The sequence below is a fragment of the Carassius auratus genome, unplaced genomic scaffold (genome assembly GCF_003368295.1).
Source record: "Carassius auratus strain Wakin unplaced genomic scaffold, ASM336829v1 scaf_tig00037012, whole genome shotgun sequence".
Taxonomy (NCBI): Eukaryota; Metazoa; Chordata; class Actinopteri; order Cypriniformes; family Cyprinidae; genus Carassius; species Carassius auratus.
The window spans coordinates 32,591-44,411 of NW_020526351.1; the positions used below are offsets into that span (position 1 = coordinate 32,591).

The 11,821-nt window shown below is 41.0% G+C and overlaps 1 protein-coding gene across 1 annotated transcript in view; it reads left to right on the top strand.

Moving 5' to 3' along the window:
* Positions 1 to 7,037, top strand: part of LOC113082881 (filamin A-interacting protein 1-like) — a 29,574-nt gene extending 22,537 nt beyond the window's left edge. The window contains exon 7 of the mRNA XM_026254289.1: positions 3,887 to 7,037. Coding sequence (XP_026110074.1) covers positions 3,887 to 6,713 — 2,827 coding nt within the window. The 3' untranslated portion in view covers positions 6,714 to 7,037. The remainder of the gene's footprint in view (positions 1 to 3,886) is intronic.
* The last annotated feature ends 4,784 nt before the right edge of the window (positions 7,038 to 11,821 follow it).

The following is an 11,821-nucleotide window of genomic DNA, read 5'->3' on the forward strand; positions in this document are numbered from 1 at the left end:
GTAGTTTCGTGTGAGGGGTAGGTTTAGGTGTAGGGTGGAAAATACAGTTTGTACAGTAAAAAACAATTACACCTATGGAATGAACCCACAATGATAGGAATACTAGTGTGTGTGAGTGTGTGTGTGTGTGTGTGTGTTCTTGAAGATATGGTTTATGAGGACACAAATGTGTATAATGACGTGTATTACATCATAAACATGGTTTGTGAGGTCACTTACGAGCTGCCCATGTTCTTCTGAGATTCACTTCATGTCTGGATTCAGATTCAGAAAGATCAAGTTGACTCGTTACAGACAGAAGGTTAAAAGTTCATGAGTTAATTGATTTTAAAGAAATTTAATATTGACGCTCTTTTATTTCTTTCAAATAGTGTTAAAATTTGCACTTTCTGTATTTTCAAAACATTAAAACAATGTAGAAAACACTTTAGATCAACTAATCAGCAGAAATACGATTTAAACAATATAAAATGATAGAACAGTAGATTATATGCAGTTCTGTCCATTAAAAGTAACACTTTACAGTAAGGTGTCATTAGTTAAGATTAATGCCTTAGTTAACATGATCTAACAATGTATTTTTACATTATTTATAAAACTCTGATGATGTTTATATTTTTGGTTAAATTATAAACTGTCCATGTTCCTTTTAGTTCACAGTGCATTGACTAAACTCAACAGATACATTGGATCTCAAAAATGCATTAGTAAGTGTTAAAATTAACGTTAACTGCATGAGTATTTTTAATTGATTGCGTTAACTAAGGAAACCTTACTATAAAGTGCTAGCAAGAATTATGAAACAAAACTTATGTAACAACTCATTAACTGAACATTTTGGCTACATTTGATCTCTGTCTGTCACGCACGCACACACACACACAGACACACACACACACACACACACACACACGGATGTTTCTCTGTGTTTTATAAATGTTAGTACATTTTTCTCCCTTTGGGTGAATTAATGACTTCAAGTGAGGAAAACCAGAAGGAAATGTAATCCAAAGAAAGTTTCTCATCTCACACACACATGCGCTGCCTTCCAGAGAACTGACATACAGACTACAGATATTTAACACATTAATCACACACTCTGCCCTGTAACACACACACACACACACACACACATGCATGAGCTCATTGCTGTGAGAGGCTCCATATAAGGGCGTGCTGATGATGTCATGCTCTCATAGGCGTCTTCAGTCCGTCTCATTGTTGAGTTTCAGAGCATGGAATGTTCAGATCACTGACACACTGAACACCAGCAGCAGCGGCTCAGCAGCACTGACCAGGTACAACACACACACACACACACACGCATGCACACGCATGCACAAACTGCGTGTAGATGGTCTTTGATTTCAAATTGATAGTTTAAGATAATTTAACTTTAAATGAGCTAGTGGATTTAAAATCTTCAAATCTGATGTTGTTTAAAGTCGACATGAGCAGCTCTGAGTGAGTGTTGGGATGATGATGACCGTTCAGTCCATTGTTTCATGTCTTTATAAAGTTATAAAGGTGTTCACATGTTGGCAGAATCACTGCATGTTCCTCCATCCTGCAGATGATGGAGATGTTTGTTCTTAATTTCATGCTAGTCAATAGTAAATGAATAAAATGAGCAGGCTTTGGAAAAGGACAAGGTTATAATTGTTAGATGAATATGTTCCAGTTACGTTCTGTCATTCGCGTCAGTCCTGTTATTAACTCGGCTTACATACAGTTATTATCTCCAGCACAGTTACTGTCCAGTGCAAGTATCTGCTGTTTCTAGAAAAGTCATTTCTGAACTTCACTGTGTACACTTTTTAAGTGTTTTTGTAAACTGCTTAGTCCTTTAATGCATGTTTAGTTTGCTGTTTCTGAGTATTAAACACTGTACGAGCAGATCCGTGTCTGATCTGCTGCACTCTGCTGGACACGAGTCTTTTGTCCTATAATGCTTTAAAGACGATTACTAAAAAGCTGTTTAATGATTGGCATTTAAAGGCAAAAATTCTGTTTGGTGAGAGCTCCGTGGCATTCGTTTTTATGCATTTTCACGTATATCACAGAAATGCACAAATGCCACGACACACAAAACATTCATAATGTTCAAAACCTAAATCTAGTCGAGTGTTTTGCATGTTCTCTCAGATCATCTTGAGATTTCACACACCCTTATTACTGACGTTTAAATCCTTCTCGCAGGCTTTTCCAAGACTTTTTTTCCATGGCATAGGTTTTTCCTCACTTTTCTCTGTAAAAAAATCTGGGCTCTTGGGAGTGAGTCCAAGTCGATCGGGCGGTCCAAGGTTAAAACTGGGAAGGGAAGGAGCTTTTCTCTTTAATGGATGCTTCCTGATTTCCTGAGCTACTTTTAGGCCGTCATACGCTCACGCTGCTGCATTCTGATGTGCTCAGGATCCCTTTTGCTTTCCAATCAGCGCCATGTCTTCATATCGATCACATAGTTGTCTCTACACTGTTTAATCCAGAATCTGTGTTAGAGGATTGAATAAATGAGAGTCCCAGAGCAAATGTGTTTACGTGATGACAGAAAACGTGTCATTTCCACCTGGGAGGCTGCTGGGAATCATAGCTTGTGTCTCATTTCACATATTTCTACTACAGTAAAGGTATATACTTTCAGTACACATGCATACTTTGAAATGCACTGGAAATAGTATAGTATCCAGGCATGTTTAGAATAATGTTTTCAGTGTGCTTTATTTTAGAGCACACTGGCTGTGATCTCGCACACTGTTTAGGGTGGTTAATATGTAAAATGTGATGCAGTGATTGCATAAACCTATCATGGTGTTGAATCACAAAGAAATGTAGCATAAGATTGGAGTTTATGAGGTTGTTCAAATTGCTAAAAATAAAATAAAAAAACAAGGGTTTGGGAGTATGATTTTTGGATCACTAAAAAATTTGTGAGCAATTAGTACAACAGAGTTTCAGTTTTACACACTTCAACTTTTGCCTTTTTTTGGGCCATTTTCTTCTGTTAATGGAGAACCACAAATGCTTAATGAAGTCCCAGTGCAAGAGGAACACCACAGATATTGCTTTAGGACTGCCGGCTAAATGCTTTATCAATGTTGTGTAAACCAGTGCTGTAATCTCATCAAACACTGGTGCTTTGGTTCATGTTTAGTACGTCACTGCACTGTAATTATAATACTGTATTTTTAGAATACAATTTTCATTAAAATTTGGTCTCTCTTATTTTATTTTCATCTTCTGAATAATAATTTTCCATTACCTTTCAATGGCTGAAGCCACGTATGAGTGACACACACATGGAAGCATGCAGACACACTTCTGTATGAGGTGGTTTCATACGCCTCGTAGCGCTGACATCATCCTTGTCCACTGCTGGTTAGGAGCCTCTGAAAGAGGTTTTGTTTACATAGACAGTAATGGTCTTTGGAGGAGGGGGAATTCCTTAAAATATAAAACCACTGAAGGAAGGTGGTGGTGTTCATGGGTGTGGGGGGAGAGACAGAGGAACCCCCTTATTAAGAGACTTTTTCCATTTCCACTCTAATGTGCCTTATATTAATGTCCTGTAGTCCAAACACCGTCCACCGCTGGCAGCATTTGGGAGCAGGGAAACTCATGCCAGCCACCATGACCCCACTTTCTGCCTCAATTTGTACCTCTGGAACACACACTGCCCCACTTTTAGTCAACGGGTTTTAATTTCCTCCATATTTCCTCATATGGCATGCACAAACATGGACATGAGGGTCCCCAGTTGAATAGCAGTCTAGTTAACTTTCACTTTAAGCCTAAATGTTTCTAAAGTCTATGCAAAAAAATTGTCATGTTTTGAGAATTCCCAGGTCTCAAATTAACAGTATTTCCAAATGTTCTTATCTCTTTCCAGACTGAAACTGCTCATTGATCAGGAAAAGACATACCAGGAGAGAAAGGAGGAAGAGAACAATAAGAAAGTCACAAATTTGAAGGACGAGCTGACCAAGCTAAAGTCTTTTGCCCTGCTAGTGGTTGACGAACAGCAGCGGCTAGCAGAGCAGCTGACCCAACAAACAACGAAGGTCCAGGAACTCCAGAATACTGCCACTCAAGCCCAAGAGGAGCTGAGCTCCACCCAAACCCGGCTGCAAGAAGAGGAGAACAAAGTCCTTCGCTTGGAGGAGGAGTTGCGCAACCAGGCCTGCCATTTCCACCAAGAACTGGAAGCCATGACTGCCAAACTGACCAGTGAAGATGCCCAGAACAGACAGCTGCGGCAGAAGCTCTCCGCCCTCAGCCGACAGTTAGATGAGCTGGAAGAAACCAACAAGACCCTGCACAGAGCGGAGGAAGAACTGCAGGAGCTGCGGGATAAAATGAGCCGAGGGGAGTGCGGCAACTCCAGCCTAGTATCAGAGGTGGAGGAGTTGAGGAAACGAGTGCTTGAAATGGAGGGAAAGGATGAAGAGTTGATCAAGATGGAGGACATGTGCAGGGACCTCAACAGAAAGCTGGAGAAGGAGTCAAACCAGAGCTGTAGCTTGAAAGCAGAGGTGGACAAGTTGAATCACAGAATCATGGACCTTGAAAAGCTAGAAGACGCCTTTGGGAAGAGTAAGCAGGAGTGCAATTCACTGAAAAGCAACCTAGAGAAAGAGCGGACCATGACCAAACACATGTCCAATGAACTAGATGTGCTGAGAGTCAGAATCAAAGAGCTTGAAGCTACCGAGGTTCATTTGGAGAAGATGGAGCTGTCGCTGAAAGAGGATCTGACAAAACTGAAAACACTGACTGTCATGCTGGTGGATGAGAGAAAAGCCATGGCTGAAAAGTTAAAGCTGATGGAGGACAAAGTGCAAAACAGCACTGGCAAACTGCAGGCAGAACAAGACAAAGTCAACACAGTCACTGAAAAACTGATCGAAGAGAGCAAGAGAGCTCTGCGGTCAAAGGCCGAACTGGAGGAGAAGATGTGTTTTGCCACTAGAGAGAGGGACGAGCTCAAAACTAAGCTGAAAGCAGAAGAGGAGAAAAACAGTGACCTTCAGTCCAAGGTCAGCATGATGAAAAAGCGGCTTCAGTCACTGGAAGCAGTGGAAAGAGAATTATTGAGGAACAAGGCCAAAGAGGAGCACACAAAGAGCCCCGTTCCTTATCAATACCAACAAGAAGACAACAAAGTGAAAGATTTGACCCAGGAAGTGGAACGCCTCAGGAGGAAGTTAAAGGAGGTGAAGGTGGTTGAGGGTGATCTATTGAAAACTGAAGATGAGTTTGAATCCCTGGAAAAGAGATATTCCAATGAACAGGAACGAGCAAAAGCCTTGATGGAGGAGCTGGAGATCTCCAGGAAGGAACTGTCCAAGTTCCAGTTGGCTGAGAAAGAGGAATCCAACCAAGAGCATATACTGTATAAACGTCTGAAAGAGGAAGAGGCCAAATCCAGCCATCTCACTAGAGAGGTCGAAGCCCTCAAAGAGAAGATCCATGAGTACATGGGCACAGAGGAATCCATCTGCCGCTTGAACACAGACCACACGACCCTACAGAGAAAACTCACCCAGCAAGAGGTCAGGAACAAAGAGCTGGCCAGAGAGATGGAGACCCTTACACGAGAACTCGAGAGATACCGCCGCTTCAGTAAGAGTCTAAGGCCGGGCATGAACGGAAGACGTTTCTCAGATCTCCAAGTCTCCACAAAGGAGGTGCAGACGGACCCAACAGAGAGCCTATCCCCAAATTACAAGAACCTTGTACCATTGGAACGTGCCTTGGTCAACGGAAAGCTATACGTGGAGAGTGATCCGGAGGATGAGGTTAATTACAATGAGATCAACCTCACAAAATGCACTCCTTCACACATGAACAATGTCAACAATCTTAACAACAACATGAGAAGAGTCAGAGGCCCTTTTCTTAAGACTAGAGAAATCCAGCATCCAATAAATGGCATGACACAACCGAGACAGAATGGTAATCATGTTCAACAGGGAGACCTGTTCCTTGCACACAGTCCTGGACAACCCCTCCATATCAAAGTGACCCCTGACCACGGGCACAACATGGCAACTCTTGAGATCACGAGTCCCACCACAGAGAACGCCCAGTCCTATACAAGCACAGCGGTCATCCCGACAAGCGGCGCCCCTCCAAAACAGCGCATTACGATCCTCCAGAACTCACCAATCTCACCTTCCAACAAGCCCAAGGGTTCTCCTCCTCCTCCGGAGAGTCCATGCACCCCAGGCACGCCTGATCGATCCATGTCGCCGCTCACCATGGCAGCCTATTCACAAACTCTAGCTTCGGAGTCCTGCGGATCGGTGACCCCGGACCGAGCCATGTCGCCCATTCAGATTGTGTCCGTTACCACCGGAAGCCCTGACCGGTTGGAGCCGATAGAGCTTGTGGGAGGTCATACGGTTTTCCGTGTGAGCCCGGAAAGGCAGAACAGCTGGCAACTGCAAAGGTCCAACAGCTCAGGTCCGAATGTCATTACCACTGACGACAATAAAATCCATATTCACTTAGGGAGCCCCTACATTCAAGCTGTAAACACCACAGCCAAATCCATCCCGTATTACTCCCTCGGGCCGGAGCAAAGGATCCCTGTGCTAACCAGTGGCACTCCAGCCAAAGGCAACAACAAAATCACAAGCAGCATCGTGATAAAGCCCACATCCAGTCCAATCTCACGACCCTCACAAATTACAGTAAGTAATATCTGTGACTGACCCAGACTTACTAGTGTTTGATTAGTGACCCTCCCCTGATCTCCTCAGTCTTCGACCCCTGGCACCATGATCCTCTCCAGACCCTCAGATCTGACCGCAGTAGCGGCTAACCAATGCAACTGTAGTGTCTGCTGTTGGTTTGATTATGTTTTATTAATACTGAGATGTTTATGTGCATGAAATGTTAAATGAAAGCAGAGAAAACGACACATAACGAGAACACGAGCATTTGTGCTTTTTCACTTCACTTTGAGGTTAAGTGCACTTACTGTTTTTGCAAGATAGCAAATAATCCTGTACCATTAAAGTTCACTGATTGATGTACAATTGTATTTTTGGTTTATTTTCTATTTTCCACTCACATTTTATGTTGGGTTTGTGTTTTTTTTATTGTTAATAATTAAAATGAGAATGTAAAAAATGGCAGAATTTATATATTTTTTTAGATAGTTATATATGATAGAGATACACATGCACACCGGAGCAGGGAGATGTTTATGATTGCATGATTAAACAAAACAAAAACTGAACATAAAACATTTAACCACTAAATCAACCAAGTCCGTTCATAAAATGAGCAGAGTTGTGAGGGAAAACCTAACATCAGGTAAGAATAGGTTGAGAACGTGTCTGCATGAGTTCAGTTCATTGTTTGATGTCATAGTTACTGGCCCAGTCCAAAACACCACCGTCATCCGCTCTCACTGAGAGAATCTACAGTCTTCTCTTATGATATCATGGAAATGCATGGCCGCTCGCCGCTGCATGAGATTTGACTCCAAAAAACAACAACATTAAAGCTCTGCAGTGCATAGAAAGTTAAAGCATTAACATGATGAGTTTGCATGCACTGGTCATAAGAGATGACACGTTTTTTTGGCAGTAGCATATTATCAAAGAAACACAGTAACATTACAGCATGGTATAGATACATTCCCTTTAATGAATCGGCTCACACACACACACACACACACACACACAGTGAGCACTCGTGTACATGGACTATACCAAGCGTTAAATTGATTCAGGCTGGAATTTGTGCTGTCTGGAGTGTGTATCCTCTGGTTTTCTGGCTAAACAAACTGCTGTTCATGGAGGGCTTGGGAACAGCTGTGATTCTGAAGCGAGACGATGTCTCATCAGCTCTGTTAGTGAATCACATTCACACACACACGCACTCGTTTAGCTTGAATCGATGCAGTATGTGCACTAGAGATGACGTGAACCTTGTTACCAAGATGGGACTGAAGGAATCATTGAGAGGTGCTTTTCATGTGATTCGATGATGTCTGATAATATATTTATACACTGACCTAACTAGCATGTACAATTAAAAGTTAAACCAGCGCAGGGGGATGCACTGGTCTTAGGTGAGTTTTCATCTGACAAGAGTGCAAAAGCCTTCAGAAACCACCAAACCTAAGCTTGCTAAGACCAATAAACCAGCTTAGGCTTTCGTTAATGTTTACGAAACTCAGACATCGTAACAGGCAAGCGTTAAACAATAAAACTATTCCTGCGAGTTCCTTCAGCAGAACTCTATTGTTTAGAGGCAGTTCCCTCTGAAGCCCAAACAAAGCCTTGTTTAGTTTCTATGGTGACAGCAGCTGCAGCCGCTCGTCTCTGGAAGCTCCTGCTCGTACCACACTTTTAATTAGCGGTCATTATGTCATTACGTGCCCTCTGACTCGAGCCGCATGGGTTTCTGCTGTGTTACCCGAGCCCAGAGCACAGCGTGACCCACATTGAACATTTTTCATGTGTGACGTAAACCTGCAGGCAGTTGGTTTGGTTTTGAAGGAGCTCGTTTAGAAAAGTTCCCTGCAAACATCTCCAAATACACAGCAGAAGTCACTGCACTGATTCTGACACACTAGAACCAACCCAGCAAACAGGGGACCTTCTTGGAAATTTCTGGCAAGGTGCCAAGTCTGAAAATTTCTGAATGTTAAAAAATAAATAAAACCTCACGTTGTGTCAGTCTGAAACTTTCCTCCGTCATAAAACAATTCATTTACATTCAGTTTATGTGGCTCTAGAAAAACATCAAAGCATCAAACCGAGCCACTGACATCCTGAAGTGAACTTTGAATCGCTTTTTGGTTTCTGTGTGTGACGAATTTTTAGGATGACAAATATGAAAAAACGCATACAAATATATCGGATTCAGTGTGCAAGGAAGCCTTAAAGTTATGAACAAACATTCTTCCAGAAACATTAATTGAAACGTTTATTCAAAGTTGTCTGGTATTTTAATAAAGTTCTTAAAACGTTAGCACAAAAACATATGTATGTGTACTGTGTTAATCACGATTAATCGTTTAATGTTTAACTTAATGTTGCAACATAACCAATAATTTTTTTTGTTTTTACACACTTAAAAACTACATTTTTTGAATGTTCACTAAATGTGAACGTTAGCCAAACATTCTCAGAACACATTTTTTGTTTACTGTAGAGAAATGCATTTGCAGAAGTGCAGGTGACATGCTTTCTTCTGCACTGACATCACTCTCTGGCTGAGTGTTTGTGCTGATTGTGAGGGAAATTAGATTCGTCACACAAACCCCAGGAGACACTCACAGATGACTGCAGAAACACTCTGTAGCTCACAAACATCTCACATCCACATGTTTTCTCAAACACATTCATCATTCTCCTTCCACAGGCTCATGTCAGATGTTTCTCAGCTATAGCCAACTGGATTTTCTTTATAGGTGAAAAGATGATGTGAAAAGAAAAGCAAAACATTTCTGATGTCTTCTTAGACCAGAAATTTTCAAGTGCATGTTGGTGAAAGAGCATGAAGCCTTGTGTGTCCATCAACTAGTGCTGTTCTGAGTTTGAGAGCGCCACCTTCTGGTCATCTCAGCACCACACACGTTTGACTCGCATTTGATTTGCTTGAAATAACGTTAAATTTTTATTTAGTTTACAATTTGGTGAAAACGTATGATTTAGGTTCATGAACGTTCATGTAAAGTGTTGACACAAAAATGTGTTTTCGAAAGGCCGTACACATTTTCTTATGACTTTTTTGTTACAGGTAAAATTATATATTGAAATACCAGTTAAACTGTTTATTTCTTCTTTGAAATTTGGTGTATATATTTTATTTAAGGTCATGAATGTACATTGCTAAGTTTTGACACATAGATGTATTTTAGAGAGGCTGTACAAATTTGGTCACAGAGATGGTTTTGTACGGTGGCCGAGAGAGCTCAACACGCTGCAACTTAAGAAAACACATGCAAATATAAAAAACATCAGCAAGTAAAGAAAAACATCTTCATCAGTTTGACAACACAAGTGTTTCAAATCATCACAACACATGCATACAACGAAACGCGCTGCAAATACTTCACAACACATGCACATTAAGAAACAATTAATGAAGCATTGCAAATTTATTTTCATTAACCTTCAAATTATATTTAGTTGAGAATATTAAAGTTAGCCATCTTAAGTAATGTTTTACATTTAATCATGTAATTATTCAGCTTAATCCAAAAGATAAAGGAATCAATTTAAAAAACACCATGAAAAAATCCCCTCACCTTTCAGTTCACCAACAACTCCACTGACCAGTAGCTACTGCACGATAAGCAAACCCAAGCCCGGTCCGACACTTTTTGAGGTTTCCTCAAAGCATTTCCATTGTGGTCAGTGCTATTTGCAGCATGTGTTGTGATGATTTGAAACACTTGGGTTGTCAAACTGATGAAGATGTTTTCTTCATTTGCTGATGTTTTTTCAATTTGCATGTGTTTTCTTAAGTTGCAGCGTGTTGAGCTCTCTCGGCCACCGTAGTTTTGGGGTCTAAGAGACTCATTTGTCTTCAAGACTAAAGATTCAGAAATCCTTTATTGTAGCTAACAAAACACTAAAATATAAAACACATGACTCAAAGGTTGCTGAAATTTGAGAGTCGTCTTCTGAATCATCCAAGGAAAATTTTGTTTTTTGTGTTTCACAGTCAAAACTGCCAAACAAAGGTTGCTTTTGGATATTAGTTTTTTGGATCTCAATTACTAGACATGTCATGGCACTGAAAAAAAATAGAAAGAATCCCATTTTACCCCCATAAGAGATAACACATAAACAGGAAGTACAAAATAACAATTCTGCTTTATGTCTGTGCAGCTAGACGTTTGTAAAGTAAAGATTTTGTATTTTTACGTAAGTCTTCAGTGTTGATTTTTGGCAAGTTGAATGGAAACCATGTGGATCAATTTGAGCACAAACACAGAAGAGTAACAGGAGGGATCATCTATATAATCTGGCACACAATGGCATATTGTCCAGTGTTTATCTGACTGATATCTTTCTCTTTGGCTCCTGACAGATGCCTCTGGAATCATTCCGGCGTCCTGGACCCACCAGGATTCCCAAACCCAAAGGCTTCAGTGCAGCGAAAGGGTCAAACAACTCTGTGCAAACCCCACTGAACTCTGGAAATGTGATGTGTGTCTAACAACCTGAACCTGATGAACCAGCCTACCAAATCATGATTGAAGCGTCCACAGCAGTTTGACCCATAGGAAAGACATTTATGTTTATTGTGTTTAATATTGATCACTTCTGGTGCTGTGATGAGACTCTAGACTCAAAGACACTGTTAAGAAACCCATCACTCATCTTTCAGTCTATGGTGCTCTTTCTTTTTTTCTTTTGACAAAATGTATCTATTGCACTCATTAAACTGAAAGTAATCTCTGTTATGGTTTGATTCAGTGTAGAGCAATCAATAATGCACGGACTTGTCATATGAGGTATTTTTGATGTATGAGATCTGGATGTTAATAAAATACTTTTTATATATTGCACGTCTGATTAAAACCCAATGGATGTAGAGATTTTAAATGAAATTAAACTCCAATGAAAGCCTTAAACTCACTGATAAGTCGATCCAGGGCTTCTACAGCACAGCACTGACGTCTAACCAATCAGAATCACGTCTCACAGCAGTGGAACCAATCAGAGCGCAGTAAATGGAAGCCCGCCCCGCGCTGTAAAAGCTGTGGGCGGGCCTGGTGATGAATGAGTGCAGATCGCGCGCCCTGCTCCAAACAGAAAGTTGCTCCGCTCTTCATCAGTGTTTTTGGGCA